This window comes from Mytilus californianus, unplaced genomic scaffold (assembly GCF_021869535.1).
Source record: "Mytilus californianus isolate M0D057914Y unplaced genomic scaffold, xbMytCali1.0.p SCAF_4, whole genome shotgun sequence".
Taxonomy (NCBI): domain Eukaryota; kingdom Metazoa; phylum Mollusca; class Bivalvia; order Mytilida; family Mytilidae; genus Mytilus; species Mytilus californianus.
Genome location: NW_026262690.1, coordinates 27,913,997 through 27,935,242, shown reverse-complemented (window position 1 = coordinate 27,935,242; position 21,246 = coordinate 27,913,997). Strand labels below are relative to the sequence as shown.

Sequence of the window (21,246 nt, the reverse complement as noted above, 5' to 3'; positions counted from 1 at the left end):
AATGACCTATATTAAATAGAATTGATATTTTGATTTCAAATCTGAGAATCATAAAAAGTGCAGGTTTTAAAACGTGGTATTGATACTTTAATCAAACTTTCAATCTGAACATACAACATCAATGTCAAGTGTTTCTGGGGTTTATTTAAGACGACTTCCGTGTATTAAAAATAAATGTCGTAGTTACTTTTTTTTTAAATAATAGAACATAAAGGTTATGGGGGTATCCATCTACGATACAAAATCAGTACATGCACAACAAGAAACACAAAAAGCAAAGGAACAGGGTTTTTATTCATGTTCTTCATCTCAAAATCACCATGAGGCCGTCAACACGGAGCAAAAATGTTTAAAACGGCTCCTAGCATCAATTTTATCTACATTTTACGTTTTGAGTCTATTTCATTCCTCAATTTCATAGACCTAGATCATTTGAAATTATGATTCATATGAAATAATGGAGATGAGGGGTAAACGTCAATGAGACATCAACACAAAAACAATATACCCAAAAAATATTTAGAAGGCAACCTTCGATATTCAACAGTAGACATGTATCTATATAATGTGGCAAGCTCTACATCGTCCCATCTAAAAAATGTAAATGAATTTAAAAAAACATAAATCAAATAACTGTCATCAAACCTAAAAAGTAGTTAATGGTTCATACCGTTGTAGCTTTTTGGAATTGAAAATAAAGTGTTAATAATGAGCTTGTCGTCAGTGTTGAACAATGTACTAGGTTAATGTCACAGGTTGTCATAGTTTCTAGTACACAAAATTTGTGATGGTATAATTTGTTCACTTACTTTGACTATTTGTTGAATCGTATACTGAATAATCAAATACGTTTTCATTTATTTCACTTTATTTTTAAATTAGTTCTTGTATTGTCATTTTTGTTATATTGAATAAGACTCGACTTTCGTGATGCATCTTAAAATAAACACATAAACCGTATGTGTTGCCGTGCTAATGTTTTTAAACATAAATTAACAAATTGTTTCTGAAACTGTGTTTCTCCAATTGAGCCTTTCTTTTTTCGGCAAAATCACTTTCGGGAAAGTCTCAAAATCGTCCCTCGTCAAATTACAAATGCAAAAGCAGCCAACAATTCTAAACAAAAAAAGAATACATTTCTTTTCAGCTTCAATAAAAACCAACAAAATATTTAGAAGGAAACTCATCCAATGGTCTATTAAGATAGCCATGAATGAAATATATAACAACAGTTTAAAAGTGCTAAATATTTAGATGTTTGTCCCGACTCAAGAACTTAATTGGTGGTTGTCATATGTTATATCTTTATATTTTTATGTTGCGAATTTGCTTTTGAAGGCAGAATTTAGATAGTTTATGTTAACGTTATTCACAACTTCTATTAACTCGTAAAAACTTAGAGCTTACTATATATAGTCATTTATTTAAGATTGTACGTTATCCTCTAGTTTTCCTTGTGACATTTTTGTCACTCAGCTCATTCCTTTTCATTGATAAGATTAAACTGTTCTTAATGTAAAAACTGTTTAATGGTAATTGTTATAGTCCCAAGATATTTCTATCATGTTTTTACGTATTTCTATTTAATATTCTACAAGATTTTGATGGCTTTATTTTGGGGGTTAACACTACTGAAATATAGATAAAGCGTTGTTAGATTAGAAAGTCTTAATGTTACCACTTTGTTAAGTGCTTCTTAGGTTCATTTTTTTCTGTTTTATAAGAATCACTTTATAACATGTTTTTCAATATTTGGTCAGTATAACCTATATAAATGATTGACATTGGTATTTCGGCTCATTTCTTATAAAACTGTAATCTCTTACATTTTATCATTATAACCCCCTTATTAAGTAATACACTATTCTTGTACATTGAGACCTCTAGAATCCTTACATTTACTAGTAAGGTTAATTATCCTATAGCAATCTATTTTAACGTCTGTGATTTTTTGGCCCGGGGGAAAATAGTTCCTTCCAGAAAAACAAATTTTATTAGTCTAAGGTACCACTCCGAAGTTGGAAATAAACTTAACTTTGACACATAAAAATGTATAACTATCCTCTTTTCCCGGCTTTCCAACAAATTAAGTTAACTTTTTGTGTCATACATGTTTATACGTATGTATTCAGTATCTTCAATATATTTAATTTTCAATAGTTAAAATGGTGAAATATGCTTTTCCGTATCTATGGCAACATTCTGCATCTATTTGCCATATAAATATTGCAAAGAGATGCTTGAAACTGTCACATGCGTCCCCAAAATTTGGTCAAAACTAGAAGTTCATTCCCTTTAAGCGATAACTTTTCTGAAACCATTGACCTGTCAAATGATCAAATAACATTTGCGTGCTATTCGCCTTTTTTTTTTATAAAACTGCTCCACAAAATTCGTGCGTAAAAAAACGCGTAGTTTGGAACTAAAAAATAAACCAAACAATAAAGAGCTTATTTGGCTGTTTTAATATGAAAAACAACATCCAGTCAATGATATAAGTAAACTTCTTAATATTTATTCATCCCCTTTAACTATAAACAACTGCATACAAGTGGAAGGTTTAGCAAGCTATTGAACCATGTTTAACCCACTATTTTCTCGAAAAATGCCTGTACCAAGTCTGGAATATGGCAGTTGTTTTTCACTTGTTCCGTTGATTGATAGCGTTTGATTTTGACAGTTTTTATGGACTTCCCTTTTTTAAATTTGCCTTGGAGTTCGGTATTTTTATTATATTATTTTACTTCCTTAAGTGAGCCTCTCCCATTTAACAACTTTGTACAATATTTAAGTGTGTGATTCATACATATAGTTTATGTTATTGTTCCTTTCCTTGAAATAAAAATAAAATGTTAGAAATGTGTATTCCATAAGTATCCAAAAAGGTAAGCTAACTTATCTAGTCCTTGCGTTTTTTTTCGTAAAAACACGAACCTTGCCATCATTAAATGTTTTAGCAAATTTAATTTTATTCTTATATTCTAAAACTAGCAATAAATGTAAACATGAGGAGAAGTGGCATAATAGTAAATGGGAAAACTTTTCCCTGGACGCCACAGGACGATGATGTGATGATGTAAACAAATTGACACGCCAATTCAAAATATTGATTATGGTATCGAGCGTAAATGCAAAGAGTATTTGAAGTACACGTGCAATGTGGCCTGAAATCTATTTATTATCGTCATATTTCACTGAAATTATAATAACATATAATGATAGAAAATTAGATTATACAAGATAATGGAAAATAAGCTCTGCATTAAAATGTGGAATGAATTTAATACAGATTATTTACCAATTCCCTAAGTCTACAAACAGTTAATAAAAAAATCAACATTGTATATAAAACTAAGAAGATGAAGTGTGATTGCTGACATGTCACGTTTTAGAACACGCGCAAGTAAATACAATTTAATAATGAGTACTAGATTTGAATAACTTTTATTCTTTTTTTAACTTGTATTTATCATGAAATATCTTTATCATAAGATACATTTGTAAATGAACATCTTAGTGGACAATTGAAAAAACTTTCCAAAAGACACTGAAAACATATTAGGAACTACAAATCTAAAAGGAGCTGATAAAGACTTGATATTTACGGCAGTTGTTATACATGTTATAGTGTTTTTGTTTTTTGTTGTTATTTTGTTGCTTGTATTTTGGAGGGTTGTTTTTTTTGGGGGGTGGGGGTGGGGTTTAATGTACAAACAGTAATGTTTTTTAATAATAAATTTGCTTTATTGCAAGGTTAGCACTACATTTTTTAACAAAGAATGGCATACTCAAGAAAGGGAATTTTCAATGAAAACAACAATGTAATGTATACTGGTATAACAAAAGCCAAACCATAAATAATTATCTAAAAACAAAAGATGGAATCTTATTTCATTATTGGATATATATTTGTGGTGTTTAAATCAAATTTGATAAAACAAAAAACAAAAACAAAAAACATTCTTTATTATTTAGTCTAAAATGGTGAACCAGGGACAAACAGTAATAAATTACAAATGTATATCACCTGTTTATCAACATTTAGTCATATGCATTGCTTTTATGACTGAATCATCTTTGTAATGCTTGTATTGGAGGGGAAATTTTATCATAGTCCTCTTTAAAAGAAAAACAGTGACACTAAAAACACCAGGAATATTAGTTTAAGTATGACTGTATGACAATATGGATGTAAAGATGTGTACCCACTCAACATTGGATTAAGATTGACATGATTCAACCTTTAAATTACCCTGGATGGGAAAATAGTCTTTTTGCCGTCAAACAAATAATCGCTGTATTGATATATGAAAACAAAATCGTGAAAAGATTCGTTGAATTCTTGTCTTCGAAATCTTTACATGTAGAAAAAGAGATAGTCGTCCAAGGAAATTGTGAATTATTGCCTTATCGTCTCATTCCTTTTGAAAAGTTTTAGATGAGTAAATGGACACTTTGAGTGCTCTTTAATATAAATGTTATATATATGAATTATTACATGTATCAGAAGTGTAACATAATCGGAAGTAATTTGATTTAAATTGAAGTATCCTAATGATAAATGCACTTATAAATTTTAAGATAAACATCAAGTAAAATTGTGATTGTTATATGATCAAAAACGCAGTCAAAAGTTCTAATTATAAAAGACTTTTATCAATTGGAAATATTTTGTTTTTGTCAAACTTCAAAATAATACAACAAAGTGCAGTTGTTTAAATATGAATCGATAGATGAAATAAATGTGAATCTGAGTATACTGGTAATTTATGCATAGCAGAAAGTAATATAACAAAAATACCGAACTCTAAGGGAAATTCAAAACGAAAAGTCCTTTATAAAATGGCAAAATCAAAAGCTGACTTGGTACAGGCCTTTCCTTATGTAGAAAATGGTGGATTAAACCAGGTTTTATAGCAAGCTAAACCTCACACTTGTATGACAGTCGCATTGAATTCCATTATATTGACAACAATGTGTGAGCAAAACAAACAGACATGATAAGTAAAAACATAAAAAATTGGGGTACAGCAATCAACATTGTAATATTATCTTAATCACTATAAAACAAATAAATGTTTTAACAAAGAAATACAAAATGGCAGATAGTAGACTCTTGACTTCTTGCTCCGCTTCGGGTTCACGCGATTCCCTCAATTATTTTATCTGGATTCGCATACTTAAAATCGATTAACGAGATTTGTATATCGAAATCTACTGTTTCTTATTGATGCAAACTAGCCTTTTTATGGTTCCATACATGTATCTGGATAATTTTTCAAATATAACTTTCTCAACTACGAAGTCACTGTGCGATAGATTTTTTACTGCCTAAGTGTTTAAAGGTACTAGATATCTCGCTTCGTTGTCGTATCGTGAAAAAATCCTAAAAAAAAAATAAAAAGTTGATGATGGTTTGATGATCACATTATTAAGTTAGTTTTCACTCTGAACATATCAAAATTTGCTATGAAGCATTATTGCGTTCTAACTTTGATAAAATAATTTGTTTATATATCATTTAGTTTTACCAATGGACATTAAAATATTTAGTATTGAAGAAATCGTATTTTTGTTTTTACCTAAAGGCCAGATCTACTGAAAACTTCTTAAAAGGTCGTCACGGTGTCCTTGGGTACTTTTTCAACAACAACCACAAGACCGTCACTTTTTGTCATACCTTTTATTGTTGTGTGTTTTTATGAACACTTTACCGACATTAGACATTAATTCAATATCGACTGCATGCAACAGTATGTTCAGAACATGTAAACATTGAGTTTTATCAATGAGAACTTAGTAGATTTTAGAATTATCGAGAAAACAAACATCGAACTGGCATTTTAGATCAAATTTAACACGGCCTTACAAAGTGTTCAAATTTCTGATCTCGTATCATATCAATTAATATTTTAATTCTAAAATGTTGATGTGATCAGTATTTACTTGATAAAATAGAAAAGAACAATTCTATATATCAATGTTATAGTGAAAAATACAAACTATCGTCAGTTTCATTTTTTGTAGCAATAGTAAAAAATATATAGGTTAAGAGATAATATATAAATCTTTTTTACCTGAAAAAGTATTTATCGTTTATAATGATGATGTAATATTGTTATTTAACGTCTAGAGGCAACTGTTACATGCATATTAGAACGAAAGCATGTTAAAATGATTTGAATAAGAACCCTGCTTTTGACTAGACCGACACAATGAACCGGAATTGGCACGCTGCTAGTTCACAAGGTAACATTGCACAGGCTGACTTGTCATTCTATCCGGGCGCATGTATTATTTTGATTCCTAGACGACCAGTCTTTGATGTCTTTCTCCCAACTGCCATGTGCTGAACGGAAACCAGCAACTACCAATTGTTAAGGTTTCGGCTTGACCCGGCCGTATAGATTAAACCCAAGATCTCCCACATTCGTATCGACCGCTCTACCACGAGACATCAGAGGCGGTTCTAATGATCTTTCAACTTTTAACCTAGCCGACAGATTGTTTATTGAATCGACCCTAGTCCAGTGAAAAGCACGGTATTTTGATTGTCCCTATGTTTCTTCATATTTCACACCAGATGGTGATACAAAACCTTGCAACGTATCCAATTTGTGAAATGTGCAAAGCTTTCACGTAAGATACTTGCCTTGTATTTCGGTGTCGTCAGTTCTCATTGTCACGGATTGCTAAAATCCGTCCGCATAAAAACAGCTTTTGTTTTTCAATTATAGATAGATTCTGACTTAAATCTAATCAAATAAAATTATATCAAAATATGAAATAGAAGGTGTGTTCAGAATTTGTTTCTTTTATTTTGCATGGCATACAATATAATTGTGTGAATAACAATGTGTCTTTTCGAGTAACATAGTTATCTTTTTAAAGGTATATGAATAGTATATTACTTTATACACTTTAGTGGAATTTTTTACAATTTTCTTAGTTTCACTTAAAATCTCCAGATAGCTTTTTGTGATGGTAAATATGAATTGATTTTATCAATTTTTCGACGTTTGTTGGCAGTTTTTGATTTTCAAATATTATGCCTTCAGGAATCACTGAAGAAACATTATTTAACGAAACGCGCATCTGGTGTAGTAAAACTGATACCATTAATGCTTTGCAAATTGTATGGCGAAACATGTAAAAGGTATCATAAAAAATGTCTAATCGCATACTATTTTGCAGAAGGAACTAAAATAACATGCAACAAAACAGTTTGTCTAAAGCGACATGTAAAGCGGGGTTAACAAAGGGACGTTCTTTAACCGTTTCCAATCTTCACCAGAAAGGGCAAGATGGGCATCGTACTCGTTGCAAATCTTATCACGACGAACCGAACAGTCTCCATCAAATACAGAATATAAAGCATCAAAGGAAATCAAGCAGGTAAACATGTTTATACGGTTTGTTATTTATCACTTTAGGAGTACTATATTCCGATACTGTGATTGGATACATTTTTCTTGGTGGATTATTTTTATTCTTGGAATTTTAACATTTGGAATATAACGCATGTCTTCATTTTCATCTCATACGTTGTAAATACGTTTTATGCCTCTTTATAAAAATAAGAAGATGAGATATATTGCCAAAGAGACAACTTTCCACCAAAGACCAAATGAAAATAATATAAACCTTATTATATATATTATATATACAGTCATTGGTGGTTTGACACTTTCATTTGGTGGAAGTCCATGATCAGTTTTATTTAGATAGGTTAGCTAACTCGCAGTTGTCTCTATTCTATTAGACTGAAAGTATCATTACCTTTTTTTTCAATTTCAGGAGTTCAAAAGTTATGTTTCGGGTAAGTTTTCCTCTACTTTTATTGCAACTTCAAATATAGGCGTAACTAGACATATATGGTCATATGAGATATTTTTTATTTTGGTGTCCGTGGTCCCTGGTTCAACGCCTGTAGTTTGTTGTCGTTAGCTTTTCAATATTCATTCTCAGTGAAAAAGTTCGATATGGTTCAGAATGGATTTAAAATTGGGCGACAGAATCAGTCTTTTGTGGTGATTGGAAAAGTTTAACGAACATGTTGAATCTTGTAACAAAGTGAAGCGTTTTAAATTTTGAAAATTTACTAAAACAAAGATGAATATGTTTTATATACTTCAATGGCTAGGTTTTACTAAAAAAAACAGTGTACGTGAACTTTATAATAAAAGAAAATCCTTTATATTATTAAAATCTTCATAAATGTACTGCTATTGAAATATTGCCTTCGCGTACACTAATTGCCGATATTTTCCCGTATGCAATGAGATTCAAAGGATGTGTTTAACTACGAGACCTCTCGTTAGAACTTCGGCCATCGCACCGTACAAGTCCGAGGGGGAAAACAGTGATGAAAGAATGTAAACAAACGTGCACTGGAAGATAAATATTAATAACTGATTCTTTAAGAACAAATTTAATACAACAAATCATTTGACAAATGATAAGGAAAAGTTTGATTCACAAATAGGAACTCATGGAAAATTAAAAGAAAAGACATAATGGCTCCATCAATTTACCTATTTATCACGTGTTTCAAGTGCTCTGTGTTGATTATTGATCAATGTCACAATCCGGTAAACCTCGGCAACAAACTCGAAAGTTAATTAGCTTGCTATAAACAATCACTGAATGAAATATTATTTGTCGATGATAAATTATTGATTCGTAATAGATATTAAAACAAACGTGTATAAGAACTTAGCTAAGTATATATGCATGCATTGGTTCAATAATTTTGATACTATTCAAATAACAAGAAACTCTTCTTTTATAACTTGAACTTATCGAATGTTATGTATGGCAATAAAACATTGTCATACTAGATAAAATATCAATATGTAAGGAAATAATTGTCATATAAAAAGAAGATGTAGTATGATTGCCAATGAGACAACTCTCCACGAGAGACCAAATGACACAGCAATTTACAACTATAGGTCACCGTACGGCCTTCAACAATTAGCAAAGCCCATACCTCATAGTCAGCTATAATAGGCCCTGAAATGACAAATGTAAAACAACTCAAACGAGAAAACTAACAGCCTAATTTATGTACAAAATAATGAACGAAAAACAAATATGTTACACAGCAACAAACGACAACCACTGAATTACAGGCTCCTGACTTGGGACAGGCACATACAGAATGTGGCGGAGTTAAACTAGTTTGAAGGCGCTGACCCTCCCCTAACCTGGGACAGTGGTGTAACAGTACAACATAAGAACTAACTATAAAAATCAGTTGAAAAAAGCTGAACTCATGAATTAGAAATAACCTAACAAAACCAAAGAGTGGACGTGGATGTGTACTTATACATCCCCACAACAAAAAAGACACTAAGTACAGATCTGAGAGTTCCCGCAGTTATTGACAGCTAGTTCAAAGCCACTAACAACTAATAAAATAGTCATGCATTTAAGACTAAAATATCAATCAGAACACATCCAACATCCAATGGATTCAGTGTAAAGACGTCAAAAACAGCCAGAGAAAAACATGACCTTGTGCAATGCCAAGATACAGGTCATGCCTGATGCGCGTTTCTTCTACTCATCACTAAATTTTAAAGAGCGGGGAATGTATAGGGAAACTAATTCGGGAGTCTGAATATGTAGTTGGTTTTACATATTATTATATTCCACCTTTTGAAATATGAACACAATGATAATAAGCTTATGACAGGCTGGTTTTTAAAGGAATAGACGAAACAAGAGACTCAAAGGATGTGTTTTTTATGACCGTGTTTTGTTAGTTGAATATTAAGTTTTACCCTTCGTTTCTTTCTTTAATATCCTACTAAAAACAAAGCGAGATTTGGGCTTTACATAATCAAAGATAAAGAAGGTTTAAAAACAACAGTACCCAAAAATATGACTTTTATGTAAAGGTCTCTTTTTGACGTTTCAGGCTAAGTGCAAGTCAATAATAAAGGTGACAGACATGACTCATGAAGGTGAGCTTAGTATAATGTTAACAATTCTAAGTCTTGTTTTAACAAATAAATAAATAGCTACATGAAGAATAACAAAACTTTATCTTCTGAGTTTACTATACAGGACCAAACAACGTACATAATTGAAAAATAGTCAATGAGTAAAACCAATACAATGTGTAGGCCATATTGTGATCTGTGATTGTTTACAAGGTTTCATGAATGCATGCCTAAATAGCAATCATGCGACATATCATTTTTCTTAAATACTGTTTTCCATTTGTTTCATACCGTAATGACAGCAAATTAGATGCAATAAATCTTAAATATATTTTCTTTATAATTTAAAATTTGCATGTCTAATTATAGTTTATATTGCTTCATTTTATCACTAAACATGTTTCAATCGTAGAATATGATTAATAAAAAGATGTGAATATTTCCAGGAATTTGAAGATAATTGCATGAATATCTGCCAGTATCTAGAGTCTTGATACGTGAACGTAAAGTTCCTTTTAACACAAGGCGTAGAATTTACTCACTAAAATATATATAGGGTTGAACAAAGAAATAAGTTTTTTGCAATTAACATTTTTTTCTGAAAAGATTAATACCCAGTCCACAATATATTTGATCATTAAAAGATAAAGAAAACAAATTTCATTCCGAAAATACGCCGTGAAACAGCAAAACTGTCAACGCACTTGTTTTTGCGATCAACTTATGGTATCCCAATCATTTAAGCTGGACTCATTTGCACTCACCATATTCGTTCGTTCGTCTGCCAGTTCATTCAACAGTACGGCATTGATGCGTTGTAGCGAAGGATCAATTGTCGGATCTGTTTTTTTCCAATCCTTCAGATTCCTACCTCCTCTTGAAATATTTATAAAAAAAAAAAAAAGCATAATACACTACTCACTGGTTTATTTATTTTTTTTTTTTCATATATCAGAAATATCAAAAGACAACAAAAGTGAAAATATGTATCTATAACATGTATATTCAGATATTATTGTCAAAGAAAATAAGCAAGAGGTGGAAAGGGTTCCTGCTATTTCTGAATTGATAGAGTTTAGCAAGAAAATGAAAAGACCGGGTAAAACGGTAAGATTTATGCAATCACCAAATACATGAGCAACATCGATATGTATGTACTGCATCATTGTCATGGCTTGCTACTGTTACAAAATGTGTTTACATATATATTGCTAGTAAAAAGCAGAATTTATGAAAATGATAAACAATAGTATCCAAAACATGCGAAGGCAACTCGCAAACAATTAAATGCAGAACTATATCCTTTAAATGTTTGTTAACAGGTTTACTGAAATACATAATCATTTGTTTAAAATAGGTAAACAAAAACAAAAACGAAAACGAAGCTAAGCAAAATGAAAAGCAGAACACATAAACATTCAAAACATGACATATTGTGTATTATTTTAATTTATATACTTGAACACCGAATATATACTTGTTGTTGTTTTTTTCCCTTTAGATTAACCCTCAATCATCTGAGCCACAACTGTAAGTATGTCATTTACTGTCAATGTATTATGTTTAACAACATGTGCTATTTTACTCTGTGTTCATGCAATGAAAACGAGATCATTTGACCTGACGTTCAGGACATGTATTAAATCTACATACTAATGACGTAGAGTGATTATAAAGAAAACCTATTTAACATGTGATTCCATAAACAAAAATAAGTTCAGATTGAACGATTTTAACATTCTAATGAAAATTGTAAAAAAAGAAAAATAAGTGATAAAAACGTTACGAGAAAATCTTAAAATATCGAATATTCAAAGAACAATACGTTATATAGACTACCTTAAAGTCATATGCATGAAAAAATCATGAAGTCAAACACGTCTAAAAAACACAAAAATGAGATGATATATGTGACCCGTCATTACGTTTCCTGGCTTATGGCGGTAAACGTCATAATGAGAAAACGTCGATGTAAAGTCACGTAACGTAATCGCGGCATCTGTTATAGAAAGTCCATTTCTATTATGCGGTGAAATAAAGTTTTATTTCGTCATTTCTTGAGGATATTTGAATTTTATATTAAGATATCCATAACAATTTGATTTTTTACGTAAAACTAATAATTAAGGTTAAAATCCCATTTAGAATCGCGTTCTAAATTCACACAATTTCTCATTTAGATTTCATTCCGTAAATCCCTTTCTCCTGAATCATTAATATGTTTTCGATTATACTAAATGGTTTAAATGATGTCACCATTACTAGATGTTATTTAGAATAATGAAGTACCGAAAAATTATAACTTTCCTGAATCAGATTGCAGCATGAACACCAAGTTTTTGGAGTAAATCTCATTATTTCACATTGTAAGGGGAAATATGAACATATGTATGGACATATACTGGTACATATAAATCAAGAAAGATATACTTGCTCATTAGGACCCCAATAGTGTCTCATCCCATGTTTATATATGTATACTTCATGAAAATGCAAAAATCTTATTTTGACTTGGTACCTCCATTAGCCTGTAAATCTAATGGCTGGTTACAATTATTTGTATATATAAAGGCCAATTGTATATCCCCTATCGTTATATTTTTTACTGAATCTTGGTTTACATGAAGATTATACATGTCTAGGTGGCCTTACGGTATTAAAATTTTCGAGCAGGATGATCGTACTCAGACTCAGAAATCAACTAATTAAAATACTGTATTTTGTGTTTCGAGCACACATCTTGTGCTCCGAGTACTGAGTAAAGTGTTATGACCGAGAGCCCAGGATACGATTGCATATCGACATAGCCTAGTGCATGCCTTTTTATCTAACTTTAATATATCGTTTTTTACTTTTGCTACCAAAAACTTGATGAAATGCTGTGACTGACATGATTATTATTATTGTGCATACTAATCGTTGAGACAACGTTTTTGTTTCATAAAAGATTTTATTCTTGGATTCTTGGATATGAAAATAAAGGCATCTAATTATGTTGCTTGTGAAATAATGAAGTTGTGATTTCCTTATATTGTATATCTTGATTATAGGGCGATACACATTTAAGGATTTTATGAAAAAAGAAGCTGTCTGTTATACAACTGTAGTATTGAATTATCCAAACAAAAGTAAATGTGAAAATACATTATTACCTTGATTACAGTCATCTAAGAGATACTCAATGTGTAATGTTCATCAAATGTTTTAATAGCAAAAACGAACCAGCGGCAGTGGTAATATCCAATTACTCAATAAATCGGTAAAATCACTTCAATCTAACTTCTATCTTATCTTTTTGCCAGGAAGTTTCCAGATTTAAGAACATTTGACGACAGTAAAGGGTTTTTGTGTGACCAAGAACAAGCGTTTCAAGAGAAAAGAAAAAAGGAAATACGTAGTTCTTTAAACAAACTACTTAACACAGCGTTAACGATAGATAATGTAAGTATATCTGTAGCATCAATGATGGCACGAAGTAAAACCTTTTACTCTGGAACATTCATGTCTGTCCACTTACATCATTTCTTACTTTCATCGAAATTTGTTTTCTAGTAATTGAACCAGTTTTACCTACATACTTGCTTTTGTCATCTACTTAAAGCAAATAACTTATAATTTTTTACAGTATGCTAATTCCATATTTTCCGTAATGGTGCTTAGCGGGCTGATATGAAAAAATTATCAACTGCTTCCGGCTATTATCGCATGCCTTTCCGTAACGTAATCGCATGGCATTCCGACTTTACTGTGCAAATTCCGGAAAAAACACCTCAATGGTACGATTTCAGTGAAAAACATAACAAAGAAGGGTACAAAACAAATATTAGGAAACAGGAATTTCTATTATGTAAAATTCAAAACAAATGATACAATACATGCATTTTCAAAGTTTCCAGCATAGTTTACAAAGTAACTTTACAAATAGTGACTTTTCCAAACAGTGTTCATTATGTTTTGTTGATTATTTATATCGTCAATATACAAATATATTATACTGTTGTTTTTCTCCTCTGTTAAGGCATATATGAAAGTAAACTTTTCACTTTTTGAACTTCTACTTGAGAATTACCTGAAAGGATCAATATATTAAAATGTGTTTTTTTTCCATTATTGAAGCATATGATAAAAAGATCATAACATGCCATACTTCATATCAGATGTTTTATCAGTCCTCGGTCAATATCAGCTATCGAGCCTTCGGCTCTTGGGTTGATAATACATCTGATTTAAAAAAATTCAATGTAATAATCTGATGTTATTCTATCGTTATACAACAAAACTATATACTTTGAAATTAATTATCTGAGAATATTTTTTGGAAACATATATGTTATGTAGCCTTATAATATATGACCGAAGATATTAACAATGATTTCAATTATATTTAAATATCTTTTTTTATATATATTTGTTCGATCGAACACAAATATTTTTTCACCTAATATAAAAATAAGGAGATGTGGTATGATTTCAAATTAGACAACTATCCACCAAAGTTAGAATGAAGTGAATATAACCAATTATAGACGACTGTACGACCTTCAACAATGAGAAAACCCCATACCATATAGTCGGCTAGAAAAGGCCCCAAAAATGAAACATATGAAACAATTCAATTGAGAAACTTAAAGGCCTAATTTATAAGAAAACAAAATTAATGAAAAACAAATATAACAGACACGAACCAACGATAACCACTGAACTACAATGCTTCTGACTTGGGACATGCTAATATTGAATGTGGCGGGGTTAAAAATGTTTGCTTGCGCTAAACCGTCCCCTTTACCTAAAACAGTGGTTTAAAGGCACAACAGAAACTACACAACAATTAACGAAAAACAAATATGAGAAACCACTGATTACAATCTCCTGACCATTGAACAGGCACATAAAAATGTGGCAGGGTTATCCTTTTTTTCATAACATAGTTTCCTTAAAATTATATCTTTAGTAATTTCATTATATTTTTTGTTTTTCTATAGGAAAATGATTTGCTTTAATTCCTAAAATTGTGTGGTCGTTATTTGTATATGTATAAAACTTCATTCTACTGAATGAACAAGTACACATCATATTACCGGCTTTCAATATTGCAATTTAAATCGGTAACAAATCCGGTCAATGTTTTAGATACGACCGGAAAGTAATTCTTTTTTACATTTTAAAGTACTTCTATGGTAATAAAATTTTGATGCAATAGGCTACGTGTCATTCCAAAATGAAGATAGGATTTCACTTATTCACAAAATAACAATGATTGAAATTGTTTATGGACTAGTAGTATAAGATAACAGTCCACAGGAACACATTTCACCCTTGCAGGACACTGTGCAGACCAGGTTTTGCTCATAATTCTGACTGTCGCGTGCTGCGGTTTAACAAGAGTATTATTGAATAAATCTATTACTTTGGGATTTTGCAGAATTGAAAATAGAAAACTAAATAGAGAAACAGCAACAATGAATTATAGCCTAGTAGCCAGTACTTTAGTGTTGACCTGAATTATCATTTAAATGGTCATGATTATAGATTTTACGAAACTTTGAATTTGAAATAGTAATACTAAGGATTTTCTACCCCAGGAATAGATAACCTTAGCTTTATTTTGTAAAACTTTTCGGAATTCTGAGTCATCAAAACTCTTTTACTTCATACTTTAATTGGCTTTTTTAACTTTATTGATTCGAGCGCACTGGTGAGTCTTTTGTAGACGAAACGCGCATCTAGCGTACAAAATTTTAATCCTGCTATCTATGATGAGAATATTTATAGAGTATGTTTATACTTTTTGATTTCGATTGCCTCTTTTCCTAAAAAAAAAATCTGCTGTAAATGTTTACAGGTCTGCTGTACATTATATCCAAAACATGTTTACAGATAAAATTCAATCGGGGTATATAAAAGTAGGTACATGTAAATACAAAAACATTTTTCTATTCGTAACAAGGGTCCTGCAGTGTCTAAATATATATTTAGAAATCTAAAATGTGTTCATCTCATAAAAGTTTTTAGGAAATATGTCATCATTGAAGAATTTTTTTTTTTTCAAAACAAGTAAATGAAAAACTTCATTCTTTCATATATTTTGGTAGGTTGAGTCCTTCTTTATTTCTGAATGACAGGGGCCTAAAGCGTTACAAATACGTGAAACAAATAAAATATTACCACAGAAGTACCAAAAACAGTAGAAATTGCAAATATAGTTACCAATATTTACTACCAAAAAATTGTCGGATCTGTGTTACCGATGTCAGCTGCAGTACATACAGACAGTAAAATGTAATAAAGTGTGAGTAAAGAGAATTGTGTTTTCTAAGAAAAAAAAGTGTTTTAAAAATCATTTACTTTAAAGTTGTGACTCTTTTTCTAAACATTTCTTTGGAAACTGTTATATGTCATTGAAATTTACCGAATGAGATAATCAAAATAGACCAATCACCTAATTTAAGCATCCTATTTTCTAAGTACTGACCTTGGTGTCATTTGAAATACCAAATTACAACCTAGATCAAATAAGCGTTAATTTGATTGGCGTTCAATGATGATAATATAATACAAATATCGTACTAACAGTTCATCTCGAAAGGTTTATTGAAACATGAAAACGTTAGAAATATAATCTTTTATTCAGATTAATTTTGTTTTAAATATATATGTGTGTGTATGTGTGTGTTACAACAAATGCAAGCTTATAAGCTTCATATAGTTATACCTAATGATACGTGATGGTCATTCGTGCACTACTAAAACGCTTGTTCCATTGATTGATAACGTTTGATTTTCTCAGTTTTTATGGACTCCTTTTTGAATTTGCCTTACAGTTCGGTTTTTTTGTTATACTTTTTAAATACAAATAAAAAAAAAATCGAAATTAAATCAGAATTTTCAGATTATGGTACAGGTTAAAGCTCTGGTTATGGAAGAAGTTAATATATTGTCTCAATTAACATTTAAGATATAAAATGAATAAATATATAAATTATCTTTTAATATGAAAATAGGTCAATGATTTTGGAAAATTAAAATACGCTTTCATAACACATGCGTGAAATATAATATATACACTAATGACCGGAAAGAAAAAAAAATATGATTGTCTAGATTTGTATAACGTACTTGATGGAATATTATTCGATATAAAGGAGATCTAAAGATGAAGTAATATTTGTTTGATATTTTACATAGGAACAATGGTAGAAACATCGTATGATAATTTTAAAAGCCAAATATCCCAATTATCACCAGGTTTTAACAACCGCACTGGTGTCTTTCTGACGCTAATTTGTGAAACAGATTGGTCGTCAAATATTGTTTACCGTATAATAGCAGAATATTAACATATTTCAGTTTCTAACCTCTTTTGCTGCAAATCAATAAAAAAAAATAAACAGCAGTATTTTATTTAATTACGTGTTTGAATTGAATTTAACATTGTATATCTATATAAATGGCCAATAAATAAATAAATAGACCAATAAGATTTATGTTACTTACTCCATTTCATAAAACAGACATTCGAATAATTAACAAATCTTAGCAATAGCTAACATTTCAATCATTATGGTTGCATACATGTACATTTACCTTACAGGTTCCACATATAGCCCTGATGGGGTCAGGCGGAGGATACAGAGCTATGGTAGCCATGTCCGGAATAATGAATGCCCTTTATGATACAAACATTCTTGATTGCATCTTGTATACTGCAGCGTTGTCTGGGTCGTCATGGTAAGGTATTGATTTAAACATAGGCATAGTTGTCTAAAAATATGGATGATTTCTTCCTTAAAAAATTTACAATAATACCCAAAAAGGCTATAGTTTATAAAAAATGTCACGAATGAGCAATAGCTCCTATAATGAATCTTTTGACAATTTTAATATAATTAAAGTAGAGCCAGTTTTTCGCCTGTTAGAATTTCCTATCTAATACAGTCTTCAAGATATATTTGCAATCATTTGTACTGTCTAATGTTTTTATTTTATGACGGATGATATTTTGTTTGATACACCAAATTGTAATTCTAAATTAAGCACCATTTCTCACATAAGATCATGCATGGTTCGTTTTGTATATAGTAGTTTAAAGTATTCGAGTTGAAGGTTTTTGAATCAATAAAGTTACTAATACTTGAAAATAGTCAGTTTATGTCAATAACTCAATTGCAAATTTTTTTATTTTTTTTTTCGTTTACATGTTGTGCTTTCATGATAATGTAACACAGTAAACAGTGCCTATCTGTCATTAATTGAAGTTAATACGGTAAACGCTTTAAATTGAAAAAAAATGTTATCAAAGTATAATGAAAAAAAGGAAAAAAACATTCATATACAGTTCGTTCAAAAATCGAAATTTTAAGGAAATAACTCATATGAAACGTTTATTAAAAATTTCAATCATATTTCATATTTGATAATGTAGATCTTGTATTGTTGATCTCTATCTACAGTTTCTATATGTTAAATCATTTAACAAAATTTATGGATAAATTCAGTCATATTCGATTGTGTATAGATTGCTGATTACTTTCGGTTTTTACATTTCTCCTTTTCTATCAAAGTTTTCATGATGATAGACAACCTCGTTAAAATCGGTCATAATCGTCATTTAATGGGAAAAGCTCACATAAGGAGTCAAATGATGCAAATGAGTTTTGAGAAATAACTAATGAAATCGACAATACATAAGTTTAATGGTCACCATAATGAATTGATTGACAGATACGATGTATCGGTGTCTCAACTCACTAGCGCCATTTTTCGTGGTCTAAGATCTTTAGATACGAGTTTAGTCGTCTGATCGGTAATTTTACAGATTGTGTTCTATTCACAATTGTGATATTTTGACTGAGTGTGGGTTCAAATGGCCGATGATGCATGCAAAGAAGGAGACGCTTACCGTGTCGACGCAACCAGTCTCGCTACCTTTAGATTCATGTTATTCCCTCGTGTTTTTATTGTTACCTTAATTTGTGTCTTTTTATCTGTTATCTATGATGAGTTTGTGTAATCGATTTACGAGATTTGAACATCTGTAGACTTCTGTCGCCTGAATTCAATTACATCAGCATTTTTGTAGTTCTTGTATTACTAATAATTTTTGCTACTTTAGTTTTTGTCTATGTATTTTGTTTTTCAAGCTTTTAGACTAAGATTGAAAACGTTGTCGAAAATCATTTAAGAGCAATATAACAGTGTATAGTTCATAGACGATTACATCCATGAAATGTCGGTCATAACGCCCTCATAGTCTTGTGTTATAAGACTATATCTTAGTACATTGTTTATGTATTTTAGAAGTCGCTAGTTGAATAAATTTGATTCCTTACTCTATGCAACTTTTGAGTTTTATATATATGGGAAAACTCAATGCTAGCATGGTAGCTGTTAGAACGTGGATGCTAGCTTCAATCTGGTAACCAAAGATAACTCGGTCTGTTTCGTATCTTTACTTGCAAATATAAATTGACCTTGATGGAAGATTGATAGCTAAACTTTTTGACAAAATGGATGATTTCAATATTCCTATCTTTAACTTTCCATTTTTATCGCTTGGTTTTCTTTGTGGGATAATACCACCATTATGTTTCCCTATTTGTCTTTGTTACATAGGCATTTTTCAAAACATACTGCAGAATTTTTTTTTGTTTCAAATAATGAAATACTTGGCATGAATAAAGTTTTATTCTATCCCGAACTACACTAAAACTTTCACACAACTTTTCCTTGCATATAGAAATTAATCACCGGAAGTAAACCAATCAAATTTTCACCCCTTTTTCCTGTTTACAAGCTTTAGTGCTTTATAACGTGTTGTTTTAATTTTTAGCTCACCTGGCCCAATGGGCCAAGTGAGTTTTTCTCATCACTTGGCGTCCGTCGTCCGTCGTCGTCTTCGTCGTCGTCGTCCGTTAACTTTTACAAAAATCTTCTCCTCTGAAACTACAGGGCCAAATTTAATCAAACTTGGCCACAATCATTATTGGGCTATCTAGTTTAAAAAATGTTTCCGATGACCCTGCCTGCTAACCAACATGGCCGCCATGGCTAAAAAAATGGAACATAGGGTAAAAATGCAAGTTCTGTCTATTATTTTTGAAAACCGTTATAATAAGAGAAAATCTGACAGGAGTAAAAATGTTCAGAATGTTAAGCTCTACCAATTGTCCTTATACGTCAAAATTTTCAGACGATTTCTTATAGCAGTTATTGCCCTTAAATGACAAATTTTACATTTTTTTTTTCAATTTTGTCCATTATCTTGAAACTATAGACAGGTTTTTCCGATTATCTGCCTTAGTTTGTGACGCGACTCCTAGGCGTCGTCGTAGTACGATCGCCATTACAACCGTGAAAAAAAATAAACAAGATATAGATCTATATGCCCTGACCGCATATAATTAAATGTAAACACAAGAATGTGAAGTCGTACTTGACCTCGGTAAAATTATATGTGCTATAAATGATAAAGTAATTAGATTAAGATTCTAAGTGTATTGCAGGTCAGGTGTCGTGTCCTTAAAATATAACTGTATTTGATATGTTACACGCGGGACATAATGAATTTTATATCGAATACTAATCCCAGGTCACATGTCGATTATAATCATTTTGGTAATCATAATATTAATAATTATAACGCATACATAAATAAAAAAAATAAATAGTCTTGACCGGTCGAATGTGATATAACAGAAAAACCAGGGTGCAATTTTATCAAATCATAGAAATTTCTGTGGTCAGACCTATAATGAGACAGTCCTAAAATTTAACAATCCACTAATCAGACGGCCCGACAGAGACGAGAGTTTTGTGCTTTTTGCTTGACTCACGTATAATGCTCAAAATTGAGTGACATTTTCGTATTACTTTGGTGTCCGCATGAATTGCGCTATATGCTATCGATGCGTCGGGCCATATGTAGAATTAAACCATTGTCGTGACGTCAGCCTATTCATTTACCGTGGATTCTTTTTCTAGAAACAACGCTTTCTAAATCTGTCGCTGAAATGGATTTACCAAATTATATTCAATTGTTTCCTTTGTGTGTCTAATTTCATTAAGTTTGAATTAGCTAATTTACTGATTTCTGTTCACTAATGGAATTAAATTAAAAACTTACCTTTAATTTTTGTAATTTTTATATGCCTTCACTGGGCTCATGGTTTAATTTTCAAGAATCAACGCTTGTTCATTGTATCTATATTACATAACTTTGCGATTAGAATATGGGCTTAAGAAGTTTTGAACTTTCACGGCCCATGTATTCCTATAGTTATTATGTGTTCGATTCCAA

At 30.9% G+C, this 21,246-nt stretch overlaps 1 protein-coding gene across 3 annotated transcripts in view; it reads left to right on the top strand.

Moving 5' to 3' along the window:
• Positions 1–21,246, top strand: part of LOC127737850 (cytosolic phospholipase A2-like) — a 136,755-nt gene that overhangs the window by 98,440 nt on the left and 17,069 nt on the right. Inside the window, exons 1-8 of one of the 3 annotated variants that reach the window (XM_052248797.1) lie at positions 2,841–2,885; positions 7,195–7,395; positions 7,798–7,819; positions 9,926–9,971; positions 10,960–11,057; positions 11,452–11,480; positions 13,253–13,391; positions 17,542–17,678. In XM_052248797.1, coding sequence (XP_052104757.1) covers positions 7,211–7,395; positions 7,798–7,819; positions 9,926–9,971; positions 10,960–11,057; positions 11,452–11,480; positions 13,253–13,391; positions 17,542–17,678 — 656 coding nt within the window. In that variant the 5' untranslated portion in view covers positions 2,841–2,885; positions 7,195–7,210. Of the gene's footprint in view, positions 1–2,840; positions 2,886–7,194; positions 7,396–7,797; positions 7,820–9,925; positions 9,972–10,959; positions 11,058–11,451; positions 11,481–13,252; positions 13,392–17,541; positions 17,679–21,246 lie in introns of those variants that run through there. The other 2 variants (XM_052248796.1, XM_052248795.1) reach the window with 2 other exon arrangements.